The sequence below is a fragment of the Moschus berezovskii genome, chromosome 9, assembly GCF_049115385.1.
Source record: "Moschus berezovskii isolate FMDL1 chromosome 9, NW_MosBer_1.0, whole genome shotgun sequence".
NCBI classification, from domain to species: Eukaryota; Metazoa; Chordata; class Mammalia; order Artiodactyla; family Moschidae; genus Moschus; species Moschus berezovskii.
Window position 1 is genome coordinate 26,473,185 of NC_142468.1, and position 26,351 is coordinate 26,499,535.

The 26,351-nt window shown below is 54.9% G+C and overlaps 1 protein-coding gene and 1 long non-coding RNA gene across 3 annotated transcripts; one reads left to right on the forward strand and one right to left on the reverse strand.

Annotated features, from left to right (window-relative positions):
• Nucleotides 1-922: 922 nt before the first annotated feature.
• RAB15 (RAB15, member RAS oncogene family) lies at nucleotides 923-23,719 on the forward strand. Its single transcript, XM_055436388.2, has 7 exons — nucleotides 923-1,252; nucleotides 17,341-17,401; nucleotides 18,308-18,368; nucleotides 18,823-18,900; nucleotides 19,576-19,665; nucleotides 20,874-20,939; nucleotides 21,098-23,719. Exons 1-7 carry the CDS (start codon nucleotides 1,129-1,131, stop codon nucleotides 21,254-21,256), a joined length of 639 nt encoding a protein of 212 aa, XP_055292363.1. The 5' UTR covers nucleotides 923-1,128; the 3' UTR covers nucleotides 21,257-23,719.
• LOC129562907 (uncharacterized) lies at nucleotides 1,167-4,946 on the reverse strand. Of its 2 annotated transcripts, XR_016038172.1 has the most exons (6): nucleotides 4,687-4,946; nucleotides 4,356-4,500; nucleotides 3,995-4,171; nucleotides 3,502-3,718; nucleotides 3,361-3,401; nucleotides 1,167-3,073 (listed from the first exon to the last, which is right to left on the reverse strand). It is a non-coding gene; the product is annotated as an uncharacterized LOC129562907 (long non-coding RNA). The 2 variants fall into 2 exon arrangements; XR_016038171.1 differs by having other exon boundaries at nucleotides 3,995-4,500.
• Nucleotides 23,720-26,351: the final 2,632 nt, after the last annotated feature.

A 26,351-nucleotide genomic window follows, 5' to 3' on the forward strand; every position in this document is an offset into this window, starting at 1 on the left:
ACGTGCTCTCCCTTTGTACTCATCCTCAGGAATAGGCCACTCTCTAGGCTCCAGCGAGCATTTATTTGCCTCTCGCTGGTGCTAACACGGTCAGCGGCAGTAAACTGGGTCTTGAACAGAGGTCTGTTCTTTCTTTGGAGCCGTGTGCACCAGCAGAGATACTCAGTGGGTTGGAGTAATATGTTGGCATCCTGAGCGCCGACCCTAAGCAGCTTAGACTCAAAACAGAGATTTGCCTGCGCGACACTTCCGAAGGATTGTGCATTCGGAAGTGTTTTTATGATCCGCTGTCTTTTCAGCCTGGTAAAGGGCAGCAGACATTTCCCCCGTTTAAAAAAAAGCTGGGATTAGTGGGGGAGGGGGAGGTTGGAGGGAGGACCCAGTCGCGCAAGGTTATGGAGAAGCCAGATGGCAGAGAGGGAGAATTCTAGCAATACTCTCCAGGGTTTCTGGAGGCCGCGACTTCTAAGGGAAGACGCGCGCTTTAATCCAGACCCAGACCGAGGCCTTCCGACCCGGGGTGAGCCCAGGTGAGGACCAGCCACTGTCCCTCTCGGCCCCTCTCCCCGGGCCGGGTAAACTCCCGCGGAGGGCGGAGCTATCAGGAGGTTCCGGATGGGACTGGGGGACCAGGGAGGAGTTTGGTGGAGGTGGGCTGGCTAGCTCATCGCGGCATCCCAGCCTCCCAGTCCACTCGGAAGGTCTACAGGAAAACAAAAACGTTCCCCAGCCCCCTCACCCCTGCGTCTCGGATCCCCGCCCGAAGCGGGCGGGAAGGGGTCGGGCCCCGGCCGGGGCAGCGCGCCCTGGGGGCGGGGAGTGCGCACCGGCCCCGGCCTCGCGCCCGCCCCCGCCGAGGGGTCGGCTCCCCGGCGCGCGCTCCCCGCCTCCTCCCCGGGCGGCGGCGGCGCAGGGGAAGGGGCGGGCGGGGGCCGGCTCTCTCCTCCCACCGCGCTCCCGCCGCACACGCTTCCCAGCCCCGAGCCGGCGGCGGCCAGGCGGCGCGGCCAGCCCCGCTCCTTCCCACCGCCGGCGCCGTTCTCGGCCGGGCGAGCGCGCGCCGCGATGGCCCCGGCGGAGCAGGGCTGAGCCCGCCGCCCGCCGCCCCCGGCCCTCTCCGGCCCAGCCATGGCGAAACAGTACGATGTGCTGTTCCGGCTGCTCCTGATCGGGGACTCTGGGGTGGGCAAGACCTGCCTGCTGTGCCGCTTCACCGACAACGAGTTCCACTCCTCGCACATCTCCACCATCGGTAAGGGGCGATGGCCGGGGGGCGCCCCACCCTGCCCGCCGCCGCCGCCTCCACCTGTCCGGGAGCAAGGGTCCGCCCCTCCGGCTAGAGGCGGGGGCTCCAGAGGCAAGGGCGCGGGGATGAGCCCCAGGGTGCGGGGCCGCCGGCTGTGGATTTAAGCCTGGGTTCCTGGAGATAACAGGCCGCCTACTGCTGTCGGTGACTAGGGTAGGCGCTCGGGCCTCAGGCTGCAGCGCCTCCCCGCAGAAGCCGAGAAAACGGGGTGGCGTAGGCCTGGGCACCCCAAGCTGGGGCAGTGGAGAATCATAGCCACCGATATGACACCCCACACCCCCAGGTGCAGAGGGGGAGGGGAAGGAAAGCTTGTGCTCAGGGTGAGGGGGTTCAGAGTAGGGGGAGCCGAGTCACTGGGTACCCCTCAGTTCAGGGGTGACCCAGTGTGGAGCCAAAGCGGGGACGAGAGGAGGAAGGGAGGGGCCAAAGGGATTGAATTGACGGGGCGCCGCTGTGAAGGTAAGCCAGGAGGTGGAAAACACCCGGAGGAGGGCGTAGGTAAGGTGAGAGCCAGTGTGCGGGCAATGGGGCTTGGCTAGCCAGCTCCCCAAAAACCTCAGTGGAGGCGTTTGTTTTGAAGGAGGCTGAGGGGGCTGAGGGCCAGGAGGGTTACTTGCGAGGCAAGGGACTCAGAAGGCAGGCCAGACTCAGAATACATCTCTGCTCCGGCAGTGCCTGAGCCCGTGCTTAGAGGGGACAAGGCCTTGTGGCATACGCTGGACAGGATTGTTATGGAATCACTCGTTCTGGGAGGGAGTGGGTGGCCTCCCCTCTGAGCTGTCTTTCACTCTTGGGCCCTGAGTGGCCGCCACCTCTGAGAGGCCTGAGTTGAGGGCGTTTCACCCACATCTAGCAAGTTCTCCGATGACGCCCTGGAGTGGCCTCAGCCCTGACCGGGTCCTTCTCCCGTCAGGAAGGGCCCCACACTCGGCTTCCACTTGAGACTTCCACCCTCCCTCCCCACACCCACTCCTTGCCAAGAGAGAAGAGGAGGCAGGTAGAGCCAGGAAGAACAGAGCCCCGTGGTTTAGAGGCAGTCTTTGTTGTCAGACAGACATGGGGCGCTCACTCACTTTGGGGCAGGGCAACCTTGAATATCAGGTAAGTTTCTCATCTGTAGAATGGGGAGGATAACACATTCCTGCCTCTCCAGGTGTTGTAAAGATTAAATGAGGTGATGTTTGTAAAAGCACTTAGTGCAGTCAGACACCGAACCTGGAAAAGGCTGGTCATTACTACTGTTGGCATCATCATGGAGCTCCTAGGATCTCATTCTTTCTTTGCTTCACTATCTTCAAGGGACTCAGGGTCAGGGGACAGGTGCATTCATCTTCCTCAGGGGAGCTGTTAGCCTAGCTCCTTGGATGTCCAGGAGCTTGGGCTGGGCTGCTATTTGAATGAGAGACATCTTAGGAATGGGAAGGGTCTGGAGGCCAAGGGAGGGCTACAGGCCTCTGGGGAAGGCTCAGGGAAGAGGAGATGTTGGGGAAATGCCTGAGGGTGGCTGAGGAACCAGATGGGATGTGAGGACAGGTTGCAGCAGGTGAGGACTCCCTCTGTACTCACAGCTCGGCCTGCCTTTCCCTAGGATGCAGAGGACTGTATAGGAGTTTGGATTCATGGAAGAGAAAGAAACCTGCTTTTCTTCACACCAGCCTTTTAAAATCCACCCCACTGGGTTTCTTGAATGCTTTCTTGTTTAAAGCTTACTGTTGCGTTTTTGATTTTGCGTTGTCTTGGTCATGTTTTTCAGCTGTAACTAAGAACCTAGGGAAAAAGTTGGATGGTCAAGAAAAGCTTTCCCTTTTGTGATACAGAAAGGTCCTCAGGGAGATGGGAAGGGGCAGTCAAGAGACAAATCAAGGGGCCATAAGGATGGGTACTACCAAGTCCTATTCATTAGTTTATCCATTCCCTCCCCCCCGCCCCCCGCTCCCTGCCAAAAAACTGTGTCCTGTAACTAGGGTCAACACTGCGCCCTGAAGATTCTCAGATGAATAAAACCCGGCGTCACCTCTCCCACGCTGCTCCTTGTCTAAGACACATTCTCTTACCATTCTGGACATTGATCTTGGCGCCTTTCCCAGGGCTGCTTCTGTGAATAGGGGAAATGGGGCAATTCTCCAGTTACTGCCAAGACGGAGTTCAGATTCTTGGACCATGTCGATTTGTGATTCACTGTTGAGGTCACTTACTGTAAGAGCGTGTGACATTCCAGAGAAGAACCTGCAGGGGGTGGTGAGGAGACCTCCCAGGCAGGCAGAGGCACTGACCGCCACTCCTCTTTCTGGTCCGCAGGTGGGTAGGTGGCCCTGGGCTGGCATTTCTTGCCCTTGCAGCTCTGCTGACCTGGAAGGGGGCCCACGCAGAGGAGGGTAGCCAGTGCCACGATGTTCCCTACTATTTCTTCACCTGTTAAACCAATTCGTTAAGCATTCACCACAAAGTACAGTGCCAGGTGTGTTAGAGACAGACTGCAGTCCACCTTTGCCTGCCCACAGAAGCCTGTGATCCCGTTGGGGAAGCAACACAGGCCAAAAAAGAGCCTTGGTCACAGGGAGAGAATCTATCTGAGAGCACGTGGTGAAGCATTCTTCAAATATAGGGGAGGCATGACGATCCTTATCGATATTAGTAATGAAAGTATGACATTCGGTACCAGCAGCTGAATAACCCTGGAAGACTTGCCTAAGGCAGCCCGTGAATGATGAGGGGCCCGTGCACAAGTGCGGATGCTCCCTGAAGCACTCGATGGAGGAGGTCGCAGAAGGAGAGGAGGCCCGGTGGATGGGAAGCGGCAGGAAGGCTCAGGGAGGAGGGGAGGCTGGAGCGAGGCCTTGAGTGTGGGCTGCTTCTCAGTTCCTCCTGCAAGGGAAGGAGCAGATGGAGTGATGGGAGCAGAGATGACAGAGGTGGGAATTCAGTGGGTGTTCACGGAACTCTGGGCAGTCTGGCTGGAACCGAAGAGAGGGGAGGAGTGAGAACATTCCTCTGTTTATCTCTCTGTCTCCCAAACTGTGGTTCAGGTGCCTTGAGGGTCAGACCAAACCTCATTCCTCGTTGTTTTCGTCGTCCTAGTGCAGGGCCAGGCACGCTGTCCGTCAGCGTCACACTGGTGAAGGAAGGACGGCAGGGGCCACCGCGGCCCTGGCTGAGGAGCTGCCTGAGCCCCTTCGCAATGGTGTCAAGGGTTTCTGAGCAGGGTGATGACAGGGAGAAGGGAGAAAATGGCATTTAGGATGTTGGCTGGGAAACCAGTCAGGGGAGACCAGTGGTAGAATCTGGACACGTCAGACCCTCTCAGCTCATCCCTTCTCTCTCTTCCCCCCACCTGCCCATCCTGTGGCTTCAACACCTGTTCTGGAGCCCCACACAGTCACCTGTTCTTGTTTCCCTCCAGAACTGGGGAGTAGTTCAAATCCATCGACCTGGCCCCTTCCGAGAGGCCTCGTGTGGCTAGCGCTGCCTGCCCAGCAGGGAGACAATGTCCCATCCTAGTGGACATCTCCGTGCAGGGACCTTGACTTCCTTTCTGTGTGGTGGCCTCATGTCAGCCAGGCATGGAGGCTGTCGGAATGGCCCGTGAGTTGGCGTTCTCCCTCCAGTCCTTGGTCTTCCCTGAGGAGGCCTGTCACCTGGTCTTGAGACTGTTTCGTCTTAAAGGCCACCTTCTGGGCTCATAGGCGGCTTTGGCCTATGATTTTCTGGTTTGACTGGTTGAATGGCTGTGGCTTTGGGCCTGGTTCCTCAGCTGGGTTTGCTGATGCCGTATCATCTTTCTCAGGAAGTTCTGTTCTTTCCCTGCCTGGGGCAAGGGCTTGTGGCTAACTCAAGAGGGGAAAGTGGACTGGGGAAGAACCAGCAGGGAGAGATCTGAGCCTGCTGTCGAATGGCCTAACAAACATGGGGCCGATGCTTGGGCACCGCAGTCCCACGGTCTCTGGGCCCCCAGACCATAAGGCGCTGTGTATACATGCTGTGTGAACTGTGGCAGGGTCAGGAGGGTCTCTATGCCCCCCAGCTCCCCCAGACCCTGAAGAAGGCGAGATGAGAAGCTGAGTCGGACAAAAAGAGCACATGCCTGAGATTCGCCATGGCGTTACAGACAGTTAACGTCTCTGTCGTTAATGTCCACATCTGTAAATTGAAGATAGTAACAGAATCTGCCTTAATGCTCGTTGTGAAGATTACAGGGGCTAACAGATACAAAGCACTTGGCAGAGCTCTCAGAAAAAATGGCAGCTGTCCTCATTGTCTTATTATGACTATTCCTAGTTCACAGGAACGTTGGAGATGAGCGATACGTGCTCTGAGGCCCTCCTGTCCATCACTCACGCGTTCCCTCATTCAGGCACTGTCTGCGGCGCACCCGCCGCTCCAAGCCAGGAGCCAGGCGAGGAGCTGGGGGGACACCAGTGAACAGCACAGGAACTGGGGAGCACATGAGTAGGCTCTGGGTTTTATTACAGTTTTGGTATCCGTTTCCCCCTTGCCCTGGCAGAGCCAGCGGCGGAGAAGGAAGAGTGAGTTTGTGAGGACTTGGGGAGGTGGAGGAGTGGGGCGAGAGGTGACCTGAGGGGACAGGGCGGCTCTGCCTTAAGGCTCCGGCCTCAGCCACGTGTTGCCCGGCTCCCTGGCCCTGCTGCACACACCCCCTCCCCCAAGGACGCGATCCCTGAGCCTGGCTCGAAAACCCTCATTTCGGCTGCTCTCTGCGCCTGTACCACCCGCACAGCTCTGCAGATTCACCCACGGCTTCGAGCGCCCCGGCGCCGTCTTCTTCCTCCGCCTCTCCTCCTGCCTGCTTTCCAGACAGCTGGGTGATGAGCTTGATAACGTCCAAATCGATATTTGGCCATTACCCTTCCACCCTGCTTGCCAGCTCTTCTCAGAGTGCCTTCTGCTGTAATCTAATATTTGTGCCTTTTCCCCTGTAAAATTGCCAGTTTTCTGCACAGGCCTCTGACCTCTCCTTGGCTGTTGTGCCCTGGGCGATGTGCTTTGTCAAGCGGATCACAGAGCTTCCTGGACACCTAATTCCTCCCACTGAGGAGGAAAGAATGAATCATCGACCCTATTTTACTACTAGGAAAACTGAGGCCCGAGAGAAGTGATGACTCACATCTTACACGGAGGTGACCCCAACGTGAACCATCTCCTCTCCTCCACTTGCCCCAAACTGCACTGGACGTGCCCTTGCTCACCCCAGAAGGCCCTCCAAAGGTGCCAAGCAGAGCCTCTCCTGTGAGCCAAAGTGGGGACAACAGTGCTTCCCTCACCTGCTCTGAGCGCTCCAGGCTGGAGGGCCAGTTGCGCCTCTGCTGTTGGCTGAGTCTGGGGGACTGTCAGGGGCCATGGTTGAGGAGTCTGGCTGGGGGCACCTCTGAAGTTGAGATCTGAGTATTGCCCTCGTGTTACTATTCTGAGAACATGTTTATGGAGAACTCAGTGACTGGAGCCCCCTGTTCCACAGAGAGGGCCAACAGTTGGCTATGAAATACGGGTCATTGCCTGACCCCTCTCCTCGGATTAAAATTTCCTCTCTACTCATCTTTTCTCCCAGAACGTAGTGACTTCATTCGTTCACTCATTTGTTCCCTCACTCACCTACGTATCCTTGTTTTTTTTCTTTCATTTATTCAATTTTGTTGAATAATACATACTGAGTGGACTTCCCTGGTGGCTCAGATGGTAAAGAATCTGCCTGCAATGCAGGAGACCCAGGTCGGGAAGATCTCTTGGAGGAGGGAATGCAACCCACTCCAGTATTCTTGCCTGAAGAATTCCATGGACAGAGGAGCCTGGAGGGCTACAGTCTATGGGGTCGCAGAGTTGGATACGACTGAGCAACTGACGCGCACACACATGTATACTGAGTATCTGCCTTCTGCCAGGCCATGAGAATAGAGTGAAAAAGATGCTGTGCTGCCCTCTGGGAGCTCACAGTGCTGTTGAGGAGTCAGACATCCAGATAGACAACCAGAATATCATGCAAAAGCAATATCAGGATGCTTTGGAATCACAGAGGAGTGATATATTCCCCCTGCGTTAATTGGTGAAGGCTTCACAGAAGTGCCTTTGAGTGAGGCCTCTGAACTGAGCAGAGTTTCCAAAAGGATGAGGGGTGGTGGAAGGGTGTGTGGAAAACACCTCACGACTTGGGGCTGCCACTCTTCTGTCCGGCTGGCCCAGCTGGTAGTGGCTAGTCATGGTTTTGTCAACTAGACCCTTGCTGAGAGTTTGCTTTGTGGGCTCTGTGTGTGAACAGACATGTCTAGAGACCCTGTCCCCTCTGAGATGTTTGCTCCTGAGGCTCCAGGCCCTTGTTTCTTCCCCCTTTTGCCCTCTGCTTCTGGGCCACATTGACAGGCCCAACCAGCAAGAGGCTTGGCAGAGGGTGGAGGAGTGGGTGGTCAGAAGCCTGGCAGACCTTGGCTGCCTCAGCAGTACCCACCGACCACTAGGCAGTCAGCTGTCAGAGCAAAGCCCAGGTCCTGTGCGAGTGGGGCAGGATGGGGTTGGCTGGAGCACGTGGCCCATGGCCTGGAGGCCCTGTGGGGGTCTGCGCATGCAGCCGTGGGGAGAGCAAGGGGACCGGTGTTTCCTGAGCACCCCCTCTGCACAGGAACGGGGCACTTTACACACACGAGCCCTTCGGGTAGAAATCTCATCATAAAGTGGGCGTGAGGAGTCTCCAAGTGGGCCTTGCCAGCATTTGAGGGGTTTTTCAGTGCATCCTTCAGGTAGAGCCTCCAGATGAGTTCCTGTGTATGTGAAGGTGTGTGCGCACATGTGCCTGAGGAGGGTGGGTCCCCAGGAGCCCCCTTGCCGAGCTTTCCTTCTCTATAATAGAACAGAATGACGTGGCCCCTGTACTTTTCCTCTTCTGAGGAACTGTGAGTGTCTCTGAAATGTGTTCCAGCCTGACGGATGTTCGCCGCCTTCCCTGCATGGGGCCGTGATCCTTCAGACCGTCTCCCGGCTGGTGGTGTCTTGTCATCCCGTCCTAAGCTCTGGTGTCACCTCCTTTAAAAGGTCTTCTCTGACCAGCCAGCTAGAGCAGGCCGTACCTGGGTGTCCTCACCCTCTAGTCCATGATTCTGCTTTTGCCTCAACACTTCTCACTGTCTGGAATGACTGGTTTCCCTATTTATTATGTCTTCCACACTGTAATAGAAGCCCACTGAAGTCAAGGATATTTCTGTGTAATTCAAGCTGTGTCCCCTGGCTTATTAGTTCCTGGCACACGAACTAACAGTAACAGTTTGTTATGAATGAATGAACAGTAGGACTTCCCTCGAGGGAATCTGCAAGTGGCACTGGTTTTTTGGGGACTCACAGACAGTAAGAAACTCACTCTGTACTCGTGTGTTTGGGATTGTGAGAAGATGGGGAGAGTTCTGTCAGCGGTGAACAGTTTCCGGTAAGTTCTCTGCTCAGATACGTGCCACAGGAGAAGCTCAGTCAGAGCAGGGAGCAAGAAGGCAGCTCCTGTGATCCCTGTGTGAGTGGGGTCCTCTCTGGTGAGCGCACACGTGAGCGGTCAGTGTCTTAGACTAAGGTCAGTATAGCCTGTTGCTCAGGGTCACTGCGGGTGTCGGACGACGCCCAGCAGCTCAGCCAGGCTGCTGAAGTGATCCTCCAGGACTCTGCAGTAGGAGCTCCCAGGGCTCAAGCAGTGGGGCACGCATTCCTCCCAGCATCACGGAAGTTCATGTTTGACCAGGAAACCCTCCTGTGTGGTAACAGCCCTTGGGTTCCTGCGTCTCCAGAGAATCTCAAGATCTGTTGTGAAAATAGTAGCCTCCAGAGTTGTCCCCCCTATCATCACGTGCACTGCATCTGATTGTGTCTTAGAAAAGAGAGAGGGAATGTTGTTCTGACATCACCCGTCTGTCTGGTGGGTGGACAGCTGAACCAGGGCCTTTGACCTCAGGTTGAATCAAAGCCTTGGGAGTTAGAGGATCAGGGCTCTGCCAGAAGCCCTGCTTCCCACCCCTCCCAGAGTGCGATGGTTCCAATGATGCCTGATGCCCTTTCTCAGAGAGCCTGGGGACATGTTTTCCCCAGCAAGAGGGACAGGCATCCCAGATCTGGATAAGGGGAAGTCAGTGGCATGCAGCCCCACAGACAGGGAGGCTGGAAGTCCCCAAACAGAAGGGAAGAAGGAAGAAGGATGTAGCAAGTGGCAGGTTTGGGGCAGAGAACGCTCTTCCCTGCCCTTCACCTGACTGGTGTGAGGCCCGTCGTGTGGCCTGAGCCTCTGTCTGGAATCTTCTCTCGAGCTTTTTCTCTTAGCTGTCCTTCGTCTTCCCCGTCTCCTTGTTCTTCCCCTCACTTGTCCCTCAGCTGGCAGGGACATGGCGTTACACTTTGCTGTCTTCTTAAAGGAAGGGCATCACTCTGGTGCCTTGTTTGGGTGGCAAAATCAGAAAGCCATAGCCCCACAGGGTCTGCCCTTTCCTCCAGACGGCGTTGGGGTTTCTCAGAGTGACCTCCTGCCCTGTCCCCTGAGAGCGCCGTGCACACAGCACATGCTGGTTTGCTGCAGGGGACGGGGCTGGGGGCCTTCCTAGGACGAGCTTCGTAACTGGAACCACCGTGGCTCCAGGGATTGGGTGTCTGCCTTGGGTTTCAGGTGTATTAAGTGGTTCCTGTGGTGGTGTCACATTGCTGAGAAGGCTCGGGTCCCCAGGCTGCTGGGCCTCTGGGCTGCAGTTGATCATAGTGATAGCATTTGGCACAGAAAAACCCTGTTTCCACCTGATGCCCATGGCACTGGGCGGGCATACAACCTGGCACCTGACATTAACCCATGAGGTGCTGGCCCGCCAACAGGCACAGCTAACTTTGCCGGACTTCAGGTTGTAGCCAGACTCCGGGGGCCATCTAGCTCCCACGGCGGGCAGCATTTTCACTTTTTGTTGAAATGCTGCGGCTTAGGGTGGCTGACCCCCGTCTTTGCACCTCTGTCCTTCCTTGTCCCAACACGAGCCCCTTCCAACTTTCTAGCGCTCTTTCCATCCCCCAAGCCAGGAACCGAATCTCATCCCCTTCCCAGGACACCGATAGCTTCCTCAACTAACATTTAATAAAACTCAATGTGCTAGGCTCTGTTGTGGGTTTATCTCATGATCCTCACAGAAATCCTGTGACAATAGGGAATGTCATCCCCATTTTACAGGTGGGAAAACGAAGGCAAAGAGAAGTTGAGTAGCTTTCCCAAGACCACAGAGGTAATTAGTGGTAAAGGCAGGATTGGAACCAAACTCTGGCCCCACAGTTGTGCTGTTAATGACCTTGCCAGTCTGTTTCTTGAGCTGCACACTCCTTCTGTGCTTTCCAGGGCTTTCTCTAGAGGCAGACAGAGATGAGGAGTGCTGGTCCCCTGGATATACCCTGTCCCCTCCTTTCCCTGGTCTTCACAGGCCCTCCGCTGCTAGACTGGGCTGGCAGTAAGCTCCTAAGCTTGTCTTAGGAGTGGGGGCAGTGCCAGCACCATGTCCCCTGCCTGGTCCCTCTGTTCCGAGCCCCAGTCCTCACAGCACGGCCTCCAGTGCTGTGACTGTGTTCCTGGGCTCAGGTGGGGCTTGGCAGGCACTGCAGGTTCCTGCTGAGGGAGAGAGCCCCACAGCCAGGGACCCGGGAGGAGCCCAGAGGCCACGAGGGTGGTGAGGGCACCACCATCACAGGTACGTCAGGACCTGGCACTGTCGCTTCACTGAGGCGTTTTCTTGTCATTGACTGAGGGGTGTTCAGACAGCAGGACACACACCCCTGCTCTTGAGCCATGGGCACCCACCCCTCCTTCTACTCTCTGGGGCAGGGGGAGATTTTGCTAATGGAATTGCTACTCTTATGCCTGGCACCGAGCTGGGATGCAGGTGGAGATTTTGAAAACAGACACAGAATTTTTTCAAATACAAAATTTCTCCTCTGCCTCATAGGTACTGTGCATCTAGTGGGGGCTGGAAGACAAGAAGCGGGAGGTGGTGAGGAGCAGGGTACATCATCTGTTCCCAGGCCTGTAGCTGAGAAGACTGCCAGCCTAGGGGAGCTGTGGGCAAGCACAGGCTGAGGCTCTTCTGGCATTCTGAGATGTGCTCTAAGGAAAGGGGGCTGAGGTATGAGCAGACCTACCAGCTGAGACCTGGAGCCTGGCATGGACGGGTGGCTCTGCAGGGAGGCCACACATCTGTCTGCCTCCTGCTCCTCTTGGGGCCAGCTGCCTGGTCCCCTTTGCGCCACCTGGAAGGTGCTGCTTTGATAGGCTAAGCTAGCTCCCCTGCCCCTGTCGGCCAGGTCATGCTGTGGGTCACCAGCAAGCCCATTGATGGCTCTCTTTGGGGTTATACATCCACGCTGGTCCAGGCAGGAGCTGCTTCTCCACAAAGAATATGCTGCAGCTAGCCCTGCTTCCCCGAGCGGAGGCTTCAGGCTATGCAGTTCCACCCAGAACGGATTGCTGGGTGTGGCAGATACCACGACTGATGGATCTGAGGTCCCAGGAGGAGACAGTGAGCTGCTTGTCATGCTTTGGACCCTTGGGTGGGAGACGACCACATCTTCTTGACTTTCTTCTCCCCAGACCCCACGGTCTCCAAGAACCTCTGTGGAGGGAGCTGCTAGTTCCTTCACACCCAAGTGTCCCCTGTGCCCAGGAAGGGACGTCGGCCCGCTTGTGGAAACTCTGAGGTGGCGCTGTCCAGGGTGGTGCCTCTGGGCTTAAAATGGAATCACGAACTCTCAAGGAGCAAGGGGTTCCTTGAAAATAGGTTATGGTGGGCTTGCTCCATGTGTGCCCACTGCCTCACTGCTAGACACCTCGTGATACAGAACAGGTGTGGGGAAGGTGGGGATGAGACAGAAAGGCAGTGAGATTCCACAGCCTTGGAGGGTTGGGAAGCTGCTGGTCAGGAGAGGTGCCCCCGGCAGGTCTTAAGAGACCGATTTGCAGTTCTGGCTCGGCCATAGGATGTGGGAACAGGAGCAAGTTATTTGGATTCTCTGTGCCCCACGCTGATAATCCCCACCCTGCCTCCTCTCTAGGCCTGGTATGAGAACCACGGGCTCTGGGTCTTCTAGCCAGGGGCCGGGCTGTAATGCTTCGCAGTATTGTGAGCCGTGCATGTGGTTCTGCCTGGAGATGGGCTAGACATTGGTTCTCAAGCATTAGTGTGCCTTAGGAGTAGTAGGTCTGGGGGGCCCAGAAGACTGCCTTTTCTAACAGGTTCCCCAGTGATGTTGATGCTTCCAGGCTGCTGCCAGACAAGCAAACGTAGAGGAGTAGCAAGAGATTAGACTGTGCTGTCTCTCCTGACAAGGGTGTTCTGGGTTTGTTTTTCTGGCTCCTCCCCAGGAACCTTTATTTAGCAAAGGGAACTATCTTCTATCTACTAGGAGGTGCACATATATTATCTAATTTACATCCTACACCAACCCTTAGGAGGCCAGTGGTATTATCATTCTTGTTTTGTTGTTCAGTTGCGTCTGACTCTTTGCAACCCCATGGACTGCAGTGCTCCAGGCCTCCCTGTCCTTCTCTATCTCCTGGAGTTTGCTCCAACTCAGGTCCATTGAGTCGGTGATGCCATCCAACCATCTCATCCTCTGTTGTCCCCTTCTCCTCCTGCCTTCAATCTTTCCAATGAGTAGACTTTTTGCATCAGGTGGCCAAAGTATTAGAGTTTCAGCTTCAGCATCAGTCCTTCCAATGAACACCCAGGACTGACTTCCTTTAGGATGGACTGGTTGGATCTCCTTGCAGTCCAAGGGACTCTCAAGAGTCTTCTCCAACACCACAGTTCAAAAGCATCAATTCTTCAGTGCTCAGTCTTCTTTATGGTCCAGCTCTCACATCTGTACATGACTACTGGAAAAACCATAGCTTTGACTATATGGACCTTTGTTGGCAAAGTGATGTCTCTGCTTTCTACAGACAAGCAAACTGAGGCTCAGAGAAGTTGAAAGTTCCTCAAAGTCACACAGCAAGTGCCAGAATCAGGATTCAGACCCAAGTCTTTCTGACTCCAGTGCCAAGGATAGCTTTTCCACTAAATTAGAAGCCTCAGATTTTCCTCTATCTAAAAATCACCCATGAGACTTTCCTGGTGGCCCGTGTTTAAGACTCTGCCTTCCAATGCAGGGGACACAGGTTTGATCCCTGGTCAGGGAACTGAGATCCCACACGCCACGGAATAACCAAGTTTGTGTGCCTCAACTAGAGAGAAACGTGCATGCCACAATGAAAGATCCCACACGCTGTAACTGAGACCTGACACAGCCAGTACATAAATAATTTAAAAATAAAATCACTCACAGTCCTGTTAAAAATACAAGTTTCAGCCCCTTGCTTTCAAATTCTGATTCTTTAGGTCTAGGAAAATCAAAGTATTGGATTGGCCACAAAGTTCATTCAGATTTTTCCTAACATCTTATGCTACCCACTAGTGTCGTTTTGTTTTTAAAAAATCACCTCAGGTGATTCTAAAGCTGAGCTGCAGAGTAGCTGATCTTGACAATCAGAGAATTCCTGTGCTGCCTCCCTTGTGGCAAAGGGAATGCCTCACATGCAAAGCTTATTTCAGATGGAATCCCCAGTCTTCATTCAGTATGTACTAGAATCCCCTGGAGAGCTTGTTAAACCACAGATTCATATCCAGCCCCACCCAGAGTTTTGGATGCTAGAGATCTGAGGAGCTGGCATTTCTAACAAGCCCTGGCTGATGCTGGAGGTTTGGGGACCACACTTTGAGAACCACTGTCCTGAGAAGCCTGCTGTCAAAAGTGTGATCCGTGGGCCAGTAATATCGTCCTCATCCCGAGGCTTGTGAAGCATCTCACACCGACTGAATCAGAATCTGCATTTCAACACGGTCCCCACGTGATTTGCATAAACTTTAAAGCTTGAGAAGTGCTGCTTTAGCCGAGCCAGAGTGAGAACACTCTGGGGGTGGAGGCAGATAAAGAATCTGTCTTCTCCCAGGAAAGGCTGAAGATGCAACACAGGTGAAACTTGGGATGTGCTCCCAAAGGGGGCTGAGGACAGCTGAGACCCGAAAAGGATAGAGGACTCCCCCCAGGGAAGGTGTAGACGACAGGATGGCCTGAGGAAATGACGTGGGCCTCAGAAGAAAGCTTCATCGGGCAGCAGTCACTTTGCCCCTAAGACAGTGGACAAGGTGTTCTCTTGGATACTTTCAGCGATCGGGGAGGGGAGTGGGGGTGGACCGGGGCCGAGCCCTTCAGCATGAAGGACAGTGGCTGTGAGGGATGTGATGGGCGAACCACCTCGTATAAACAGCTTCTGAGCAGCAGCGAGGGCTGGCTGAGGTGGCAAGGCATGATTTGCTGGGTGACCGAACAAGGCCAGCGTTCTGACTCTGCCCAGCAGTGCTCAGCGGTGGAAACAGCCAGCAGCCACACAGGGACAGGAAGGGGCCACGGGCGGGCACAGGGGACCGGGGCTGACTGCAGGCGGACATGGTGGAAGGCACAGGGAGTAGGGAACAGAGTAGAGGAGCAGATTCCCCTGGAAGATCTCTGGGCTGTTACTGTTTCCATTTAAAAAGGCGGAGGGGACCCCTCAGAAGGCATAGACTCTTTCTTCCCTCCTGCAGGGAAGAGCTGATTTTTTTTTTTCACTTCTCAGAGGTGTTACAGGTTTGATAGGTGGTCAGGAAGACCTTGGTTGCAAGATGGTGGGGTGGGGGGGGGGGGGTGCTGGGAGCCCCCAGAATTCTGCAGACTTGCTCCCTGGCCACGCAGCTGAGAAGCGAAGGAAGAGAGGAGGAGGCCAAGCCCAGTGCTCGCTCCCAGGGCGGCTCCCTGTTTTGTCAGCCCTGCTTCTCCTCAGACCTGCCTTCAGTCTCGGGGGGAAGCGTCCCGGCTCTGGGGCTAAAGTCCTCTTTTACCCCTCGCTGAGTGCTTTTCCAGAAAAGCGTTGGTAAGACCCCTCCGCCTGGGTAACACACAGCTCTCCTCTCATTTCCCCGAGAGACAGCGCAAGGGCCCTGCCCTCAAACAGGCCCTGACTACTTGCTGCGCCGACCTGGGACTCCTTATCTCACCTCCCTGGCCTCTGTTTCCTTTCCAGTAAACTCTGGACGGGCAGGGGCCATCTGTCTTCTTGGCCAGTCTGTCTGCACCTAGCACTGCACAGGGCATAAAGTTCCCATGGAAGTTTGTGGAATAAAGGAAATAGACCCCTCTCTCTCACCAGCCCCACCTATGTGACCACTTGCGAAAGGCACTGTCCTTGGACGGAGCTGGTAGGAGGATGAGCCAGGTTTTTTTTATAAAATGAACAGCATCACCTGTTCTCCTAGGAAGAAGGCATTGTAAGAGGAAAGAGCAAAGGTTTCTTGATTCCTTTCCATGCAGGTGTTGCGGAGAAGCAAATTCTTAACAACTGTTTGTTTAGGGAGCGGGTGAGCACACTTCTGTGCACCACCCCCCTGCCCAAGGGCCCCCTCTCCTTCCTTCTCCCTCTGCTTTTCTACTTTCTGGGCACCCTTGGAAGAATTGCTGCCAGATGTCGCACGTTCGGAAAAGTACAGCTCAATAGATATGAATCAGCTTGGGCAGGTGAAAAATGATTCATGTCCGACCAACTTGATTTAGTTCAGGTTGTCTGGTCTGAGTCTTTTCCTCCCTTTTCATTAAATGATGCTTGGTCTTGATGCTGAATTTAATCTGTCTGTGTTTGGGGCAGGATGGATAAGCGAAGTATTCATACCGAGGTGGATGGCGCTGGGGATTTCAGCACTTTGGGGCTGTGCTGTAAAGCCCAGGGACTGTGGTCCAGAAGTCAGCCTTCACCCTGTTCCCCACCTGACTGCCGGTTAATGGTGCCCCTTCCCGACTTGTCTCCAGGGAGTGCACGAAAACCGCAGCTTAGCCACCTTACTAGACGTAGCCCTTGAATCACTGGGCACAGCACCTCACACGATTAGGGCTGGGGAGAGGCACCCCATCTCTGCTGTCACCAGATTGATGCCTGCGTGCTGCTGGTGGCACTGATTTCTATCGCAAAAATCCCCGGATATATTTCCTCCCTGGGTTGGTTTGCCAGACCGCTTACGTTCCTGTGTCTCGTGGCAGCTTAGCTCCTCAAGCCCCTGGGCAGGTGAGAATCTGTGCTGTGCCACTGCCTCTTTACACGGTCACTGGCAGTCACCCAGGAGCACCTGTGTGCACCAGGCCTGTCCTCGGTGCAGTGACAGCTGTGACCGAGTGAATGGCCACCAGGTGCCAGGCACAGGATGTCATTTGGTCTTCTCAGTGACTCTCTGAAATGACTGGTAATGTCCCCATTTTACTGATGAGGAAATGGAGGCTCAGAGAAGCAAGACGCCCAGGGTCCTAGCTATGAATTACATGGTCAGAGTCAGGATTCAAGTGCAGGCCTGATGTTCAAGCCCATTCTCCTTCTGGTAAACAGCAGTGCCTCTTGTGGCCAGGCCTATTCAACAACGCGTGCACTGGGCCATCTCCTTGGCGGGCCTTTGCTAGGTGCCAGAAGCTTCATACTCACCATGGGTGAAAGTCCTCTTTTGCCCCAATCTCTGCCTTTTCTACATTCATGACAGCGCCATTAACCCCTCCCAGTTGCTAATACAGCAGAGAGAGAAACAACCCAGGCAAAAAGTAGACTACTGTTCCAAGGAAACACCGTTCCAGGAAGGATGCATACAGGTGGTTCTGTGCAGAAGTAGAGACAGGAAGACCTCTCATGGGAGTAGAGTTCGACACGCTTTGGGGCAACGTAAGACAGCGATGGAGTGGATTCTGACTGGCTGTGTGTCCCAGCCCCTTTACTCCTGGCAACTCAAAGCTCGGGTAGGAAGGGAATCCCCATTCAAAGCCATGGACACTCCCCAGGGTCTGTTTTTGGTTCAAGAAGGCCTTTCCCTCATGCCATCTTTCTGCCAAATTAAACCAAAAGGAGAACCTTCAGGTATGAGTACCCTGGGCCTTCCTTCAGGTCTCAGCAGGTACCCTTGCTAACTTCCTTGCTTGCTTCCTTTCCCCAGGGGTCGACTTTAAGATGAAGACCATAGAGGTAGATGGCATCAAAGTGCGGATACAGATTTGGTGAGTTGGGTGGAAGGAAAGGCCCCGGGCTGCACCTGAACTGTCTGTGCACAGCCCCAAGGCTTCATCTGGAGACACTGGCCACCTCTTTGATGGAAAGATGCAGGAATCTCAGAGCCCATCTCCTGCTCCCACGAGCCTTAATCTCTCATCTTAGTTCCCTGACCAGGGATTGCACTCAGGCACTTGGCAATGAAAGCAGAGTCTTAACCACTGGACCACCAGGAAGTCCATCTCATCTCTTTCTTAAGAAACTTTATGGGATTGACTGAAAGTCACCAAAAAGCAAGAATTAGAAGGAATTGGCAAACTAAGCACCGTGTGTTTGTCTTCGAATAGAGCTTCTCCGTTGGGGCCAAGCCCCGCACTGCACTGCACTGCGGTAGGATTAGAAGGAGGGAGGGCTACTCCCCTTGCTTGCGTGAGAGTTCCTCACCGCAGCACAGTGAAGTTCCCACAAGTAGCCACCGGGGGCCGCTGTGACTCTAGCCTGGTGCTCTTGGAAGCACCGCCTTCCCAGCGTTGGGAGCAGCCTTGCGATTTCAGAGCGGTATGGGCGCTGCCTTCAGACGTCCCCGCAGGGACTGGAGGTGGACCCGTCCCACCAGTCTGTCCACAGTGGCCCGATCCTAGAGACAGTCCTCCAAGGCCCACGTATGGTTGTGGCTGCTGGTGCAGGTATAGTTGACAAGGCCCCACAAGCCCCGCCAGCACCTATAACCAGTCCTCTCTCCTGTAGAGTCAGATACGTTTGGATCTACCTGGGGACCAAAGCTCCACTGACTTTTCACCCTGCAGCTCTCTAGCTTCTCCTGCAAAGGCACAGGGTCTCCCAGCTCCTGTTTCTCCCCTCCCCACCAGCTTCCACGGTCCCTGCCTTTCTGACCAGCTGCCTTTCTATTTCAGGGACACGGCAGGGCAGGAGAGATATCAGACCATCACAAAGCAGTACTATCGACGGGCCCAGGTGAGACACTGTTCTCAGGGTCTAGAAGTAGAATGCTGCCACCCACATGCCTGGCTCTGGGCGTTTGAGATCTGTGCCACTGATCCCCAAGTGGGCCCTCGGATTACCTCCTGGGGAGTGGGGCAGGGGGGCTCAGGGCAGTCTTTCAGTCACTTATTGATCATTTATTCGTTCATCAGCTCCTCTGTGGGCACTCAACTACAGGCAGGTCCTCACCCTCAACTTCCACCCTCTTCCCCCGGCCAAAGACCCATGTGCCTTCCTGCCTGAGAGAGCTCTGATCTAGGAAGCAGTGGCTTTGGGGGGCTGAGAGAAGGAGATTTTTCTGGGTGCTTATGGGTCTTCATTATGCTAAGCAGGGAAGGAGGAGACGGGGACCCAGCATGTAAAGTGCCCCCCCCACTTCTGGCCCCCCTGGGCACTGCCTCCCCCATCTCTCTCTCCTCTCTCTCAGGGAATATTTTTAGTCTACGACATTAGCAGCGAGCGCTCTTACCAGCACATCATGAAGTGGGTCAGTGATGTGGATGAGGTAGGACGCGCGGCCTCACTGTGGCGAGGTGGGGGGTGAGGGCGGGGAAGGGTACTGGGAGGGGAGAGCATGGCGAGGCCCACACGGGAAGGGCTAAGGTGGTCAGAGTTGGCAAGCAGACACTACCAGGAACTCTCCCCTTCCTCTGCAGCCCTGGCTGCCGCCTCCGTGGGTAAGACACGGGGGTGAGTCCCCAGCAGCCATGCCCTCATGCTGTGAACCCTGCCAGGCGTCCATGGCTGTGTCTTCCCCAGAAACGAGTTAGTACAGAGCCTCCCCTGTGCATAATTTTCTACCCGAACTCTCAGGACCAGGTGGAATTGGGAGGTTGGGGTTCCAGTCTTGGCTCTGCCACCACAGCTCTGAAACTCTGAGTCCCAGTTCCTTATCTGTAGAGTGAGAGGCTGGACTTAAGTCCAGGATCCTTTCCAGCTGTCCAACCCAAGGGAGCGCCAGTGTCTTCTATCCTCGATGGCCCCATGACATCCCTCTGGGACCCCTGGGGTCAGCCGTGGTACTTGGGGGAGCCTGGCGCCCGCACCCCGTTGGCCCACTCTGTCCCTGGGGCTCTGAACTTTGGTGCTGGCATGCACGCCCATGGAGGCTGTGTGGTGGGGAGATGGGGTGGGATGGGGGGCCGCACTCACTGGCGGCTCTGCCTTCCTCTGGCCCTAGTACGCACCAGAAGGTGTCCAGAAGATACTTATAGGGAACAAGGCCGATGAAGAGCAGAAACGGCAGGTGGGAAGAGAACAAGGGCAGCAGGTAAGTGGGAGCGAGCTGGCCGAATCCCTCCCTGGGCTTTCCACGGGCTTCCAGGGCCAGTCCTAAGAAGTAGGGCCCAGGGTTCAGTCACTATCGGGCACCCCTCCATCCCACCTCCCACAGCGGCCTAAGGCATTTGGTGAGTTGCCATCCTTAAGGACAGTGACTTGGGGTCTATCCTGAAACAAAGCCCTGTCTCAGCTCCAAGGCCCCAAGAGTGGGATTACCTCTGCCTGAGAGCCCATCCCGTCAACAAGGAAGAAGGACTTCAGGTTGCTGCTTCTCTAGCAGCTCCAGGAGCAGCTTTGTCCCACAGTCATCTCATCCCACCCCACCACCATCCCCACTCCCTGTCCTCCGACACCTGGACAGAGGTTGGAAGGAAAATGCGGGAATGAAGGGCCCACAGTCAGAGAAGCCACGGTGGCAGAGAGGGCAGGAGGATGGTACTGAGGGAATGTCTGAGTAAACAGGGAAACCCTGCTCCCAGAGAACAGGAGGAACGATGGATGCCACTGAGGCCAGAGTCACCCACTTACTCTGAGGGGTCTCAGGAGCTTTTCTGTCCCTCTTCAGTCAATAGCATCCATTAGCCCTTGAAATAAAATTGTTGTTTAGTATATTAATAAAAAAGAACACATGCTCATTGAAAAGTTTGAAAGTAGAAGCTAGCTCCTACTAGAATATTTGTACTTGTTGAGTACTGTATGTGTGGCCCTGTGCTAAGCAAGTGCTTAGAGACAGATGCATTTAATCCTTCCACAACCTTGGTTGATCGACACACTCATCCCCTTTGAGCAGACGACGAAGCTGGGAGGCTTAAAGGGAATCAGTAAGTTGTCATCCAGCTCTTAAGTGACAGCACTGGTATTCAAGTCTGGGTCTGTTTGACCGACAAGCCCATGTTTTTCATTAATTCGCCACAACATTTTGGGCCTCTGTCTCCTGATACATGATGTGTGCGTACGTGTGCCTGTGTGTAGCTGGGTGGGGTGGGAGTGGGGGTGCATGGATGGAGCACCTTCTCCCGATCTCTGCTGGCCTTTGTCTTCGAAGCTCCCAGTCTCATCTGAGAAGTGATCTACTTATCTCCTGAGAAATGGTCACGACACAGCAGGGGCCCTGAGCGCGGAAGCAGAAGGATGTGCCAGGTGCTGCGGGGCACCTCCCCTTGCTGACTCCCTTTCAGGAATGTTCTTCTCTTGCAGCTGGCTAGAGAGTATGGCATGGACTTCTACGAAACAAGTGCCTGCACCAACCTCAACATTAAAGAGGTGAGTACTCCTGGGCTGAGTCCAGTGGAGTGGTGAGGCAGCCGAGGGGCCAAGAGCAGATGAGCCCTGCTTGGGCAGGGGGCAGGGCGGGGGGCAGCCACAGGGGCGCTGGGGAAGAGGGGGAGATGCCTGGCCAACTATGCTCCTTGCTTTCCCAGTCCTTCACGCGCCTGACAGAGCTGGTGCTGCAAGCCCACAGGAAGGAGCTGGAAGGTCTGCGGACACGTGCTAACCACGAGTTGGCCTTGGCGGAGCTGGAGGAGGATGAAGGCAAACCTGAGGGCCCGGCAAACTCTTCAAAAACCTGCTGGTGCTGAGCATCCTGCGTGGAGCACCCCCGCACAACCCCCCTCTCCCCGCAGGAGGCCTGCGGGCACAAGGGAGCCTGGGCCTCGCCCCGCTGCCCCTCTCCTTCGGGTGACCCTGCGGCATGTTGGCCGCTGCTCCTCCTCCCCCTGCCTGGCCCCGGGGAGCAGCCTCGCCCCCCGCCCTCCACCCGGGGGGGCCCCACCAGCCTGTGTCCCCAGCCACAGGCCTGCTGCAAGCCCCACCGTGTGTGACAAGCACGTCTTCACTGCCCAGAGCCCCAGGCAATGCCCGAGTCTGGAGTCAGGGCCGCTGTGGGTTCCTCGTCTCGCTGCGTCTGGTCTCCTCTTGACTGTTTCTCGCTTCTTCCCACTTCGGTCTCCCTTCTGCTCAGCCGTACTCGTGTGGAGCCCTTACCTCCCCGCGCCCGCGCGTCACTGCTGGGGCAGCGCCCTCCCCTTCCTCCTCACTCAGGCCCAGGGCTGCCCTCCCCCTGCTCTGCTCCTGGGAGAAGCCCCACCTGCAGCCCCTGGAGCTGCTTCCATCTCCCCCGGCCACCACCCGCCCCTTCTTGTGCCACGGGCCTGCCATCCAGGTGACTAGGCAGAGAGGAGTGCCAGGGAGGAAGGGAAGCCCTGACTGGTGGTCCCCACATCCGAGGCTCTCCTCCCCCCCACCCCAGTTTACCCCGCGCTTGACTGCCCACCCACCTGCCTCTTGGGGGACCTGAGCTCGGAGACAGGTGCTTCAGAGAAGAAAAAAACAAATGATGAGGGGTGGCAGGGGTAAAAAGTCACCTCCATTCTCTACCTCCCGTACCCCCTGGGCTCCTGAATTTCAAGATGTGGATCAAGGCCTGTGGGCACTGCAGGGGTGAGGAGAGCCCCCCCACCCCGGAGCCAACCACATGCTGCAGGAAGGGGAGTGTTTGGAGGAGAAGGGCCAGCTCCTGCAGGTTAAGAGCTGGGACAGCAGTTTGCAAGCCAGAGGGGAATTAGGCGGCAGCAGGGATTCCGGGGCCCCATCTTCCATTTCTTATGTAAGAAGGGCATTTCCCCAACACCCCCTGGCAGGTGACAGGGGACAGAACCAGGCTGGTGGTCTTTCATTGAGCCCAGCCTTTGGCCCTTAAGGTTCTCCCGAGACCCAGAGTCTGTGGAAGAAGGGTGGGAGCACGTGGGCAGGAGGCAGGCGAGCCCTGGGTAGAAATGCGTGGTGCTGTCCCTTCAGCCTTCAGGACCAAGTGCTCATCTTGTTCCTGGAGCTCCTGAGTCAGAGGCTCATGGGTTTGCCAACTGCCCTGTGGCGACAGGTGGGGGGAAGCGGATTCCCTCTTCCAGGGCCCTTTGTTTCAGAAAGAAGTTTCTTTAACTCCATACAGTCCAGAGCAGTTTGCAGGAGGCCCTTTGAGGGGGGAAACATGTCAGTTAGCAGCTCTAGGAGGGTTCTTCCCCACCTTCCTAAGATGGGAGAAGCCTCGGGAGGAGGATCGGTCATAAGCTGTGAGGCATGGCTGGTGCTGGAGCGAAACAAAGAACTAGGCATCGCATATTCACCAGTCGTTAATAAGAACTAAAGTCCAAACACACATGTATGAAGGATTAAGAGCCACACTGACTCCTCTGGAAAAAATGGTGAGGGATGAAATCGCCAAACCTTCCCTCCTGACTCTTAATACCACGTCAGGAGAGGGCAGCTCAGGATGTAGGGACGTGGGACAGGTTATATTGGGAGGAAAAAGAGTAATTAGAATTGTCGGCTGATGAGAAATGTAAAGAGCTGACTCTCTAGGATGAAGTCACGACCACAGCTGAGAATGCTTCCTTGAGGATTTGACTCCTAGAATGTCTAAACATAGGCAGCGTCAACTCTGGGGTGGGGGGTTGGCAGTGCCAGCCCATGGTGTGCCCTCCACCAGGACCTGAGGGAGGGGGAGTTTATGCTGGCCATTGGCTCCAGTCTGTGGATCAGCGTCGCCACTTCCTTGAAGATCTGGCTGAGCACCATTGCCTTCCTCTCTTAGCCCCCTCAGGAAAGGGACTATATTTTTATGTGCCCTAGGGGTTCTGGAAGGGAAACCTTGGGGTTGCGACTCTATGGCCTGAGAAGCCGCATCCACGGGGCCACTGCTGGGGAGAGGTATGGGGCAGGAGGGGCGCTGGGATTTTAGGGGGCAGCTAGGCTCACCAGGTACCAGAGTCGGCCTCTCATCCCTGAACTCTGATCCAGGAGGTGGCCTGCGCCCCGGCCTTAGACTGTTGAGCAGGTACGCCTGCCTGTGGACTCGTGACCACATCTGCATCTGCTGTCTTGAGACTCAGCGCCACCCCTGGCACCTGCTCGTGAGCCCCACCTTCTCCTTGTGACGGGGGAACTTTTGTGTGCTGTGTCTCGGGTCCAGTAGAGGAATTGTGAGCAGGGTTCATCTATTTTAAACACAGATGTTTACAAAATAAAGAATATTTCCAATCACAGTTGTGACTGCCTGTGTGAATCCCCAGGAGTGGGTCTCCATGGGGCCCTGGTGGTTCAGGGGAAGGTAGAAGGACATTGTGGGTAGCAAACGTCTTCCATTTGGTGCCTCTCCTAATGCCACCTGCAGGGGAGCCCAAGCAGAGCACCCATTGTTCTGCTGTGGACACACACTGCAGAAATAAGATTGAGTTGTCATAGGTGGGGTGGGGAGTGGGGGGAATGCTGAATATCTAAGAGCCAAGAAGGTTCTCATCTCTTGGAATGGAACAGGTCTTCCTAAAGGCATGAGGCAGGATTAAGTAATCTTTCAGAAGTTCATCTTAGCCCTATGCTTGGATGGGCTTCCCTGATAGATCAGTTGGTAAAGAATCCTCCTCAAATTCCTGGGTCGGGAAGATTCCCTGGGAGAAGCAATAGGCTACCCACTCCAGTATTCTTGGGCTTCCCTTGTGGCTCAGCTGGTAAAGAATCCACCTGCAATGCAGGAGACCTGGGTTCAATCCCTGGGTTGGGAAAATCCCCTGGAGAAGGGAAAGGCTACCCACTCCAGTATTCTGGCCTGGAGAATTCCATGGACTGTATAGTCCATGGGGTCACAAAGAGACACGACTGAGCGACTTTCACTTCACTTCTTCACTATGCTTGGATACCCCCAGAGAACAAGACAATCTGGAGTCTAGGGGTCTGGGGGTTGTTGAATACTATACTCTGGGGTCTGGAGTTGATGGAAGAGGCAGAGAATGTTTGGAGGTAAAGCTAAAACAAGGAAGGAGTAAAACAAGGCAGGGCAACGGTAGCCTAAAATCTTAAATCTGTATTTTCCAATTTACAGAGAACTCATAAACCTTTATCTCCTCCATCGGAACAGTCACTTCTCTGTGAGATAAGGAAGATGATTACCCAGGTTCAACGGATAAGGGAACGGGTGCCTAGGGGCCCCAGGGAACAGTGGCAGAGTCAAGCTGAAAAGGACCAACGGGAACTGAAATCTCTGGAGGGGGATCTTGGCATTTCTATTTAGAAAAATCTCTACTTGCAATTCTCATTTGCAGCCAGAGTTGGGAGCCACTGACTGAGACTTTCTGCCTACTAAGCCAGTGCAGTTTCCAGAACAACAACTGTCCTTGTAGAAAGCTGTGTTAGTGCGTGTCCAAAATTACAAGCTTCTGAAAAGGGGGCCAGTCTGAGGGAAAGTTGGAAACAAAGAGCTACCTTAGCAGAGCTTCATCAGTTTTATCCAATCATGTAAGGTGAGAGCCCGGGTGACTCAAAGTGTCCTGGAGAAAAGGGATGGCGTGTACCTAAGGAAGAGAGCACCCCTACCTCTCTTCTCAGGATTTGCATGGCCTTCCTGGAGAGGGTCCCAGAAGGGCAGTCAGGAAGAGGTGTCTGGAAGCCCTGAAGAGTACATGGGGAGTGCCAGGCATGCAGGTGAAACTGGCAAGTTCATGTTAAAGTTTAGCCCACTGTCAGGGCCAAGTTCTGACTCAGAGGCTTCGGGGGAACGTTTATTGGTTTTTCCCAGGAATTCCACCCAGCCTCAGTGGTAAACATACTTCTCTCTGTGTTTCCTGCCACCTCTTCTAGTGGCAAAAGATTCCCTCCCCGCTTAGGTAATGCAGGCTTGTTTGTAGGGAGCAGACCATGGTGATATATGGGTTTCCCTGTTGCCAAGAACAGCCACGAATAGGCTACAAAACACAGAAAAGCCAGGCAGTCTTGGAGAGTTGCTCCATCCTCCCATCAAATCAGATTCTCAAGACCAGCTGCTCCCCAGCCTGGTTTCTTCTTGTTCTCAGAGACGGTTCCCAAGGGACACATACCTGTGAACACACTCTCTAGTAAACAACTGCACTGTTATTGAAATTTCACCCTAAAATCCCCAAACCAGGCAAAGCCTAATTGCCAGCTTTACTGATGGAAAAATCCAGGCATTAAAAAATAAATAAGAAACAAAACAAACCCCTGATTTTTTGTATCCGTGGGCCTTTGGAAGAATAAAGTGAAGTATTAGGCCTGTATGTGGTCTTCCAGGGCTCTGCTCCCCTGAGAGCCCTTAGGAGGTCCCCAGATGTGTTGAAAACTGAGTGGCTTAGCTGGGTCTAAAACCATAGCAGCTTCAACTCCTTGCACACTTTCTTCTGTGGAGAACGGCCAGCACAACCGCCTCTGGAAAGTCTTCAGGACCTAAGCCTTTGTCTGAAAAAAGGTAAACCCCGCCCTGAGTTTACCCACCTGCTTTTTGACTCCTGTTATCCCAGCCACAATTGACTGCATCCTCCTGACCCTTGGGGAGCAGCGGGGTGAGGGATATTAGAGGAGATGGCCCAGAGCAGGGGCAAGGGGAGATATACCCTCTGGGACAAGTACCATCATTCACTGAAAGACTTTTCAAGACAAACATAGCCGCACCTCTTCAGACTGGCGCAAGCTGAAGCACCAAAAGCCATTATTTTAGAAAATCACACACCATCCTCCCAAGGGGCCCTTTGATTTTATGCTTGTGGAAGGTAATGGCCAGAGAGAGAAATGTGAACAGTAACACGTATATTTCGTTGGTAGTCTGAGTCAAGGGGACATGCACCCAGTTCCCTTCCTTATCGTTCAGCCCTCGGCAGACCCTGGCCTCTC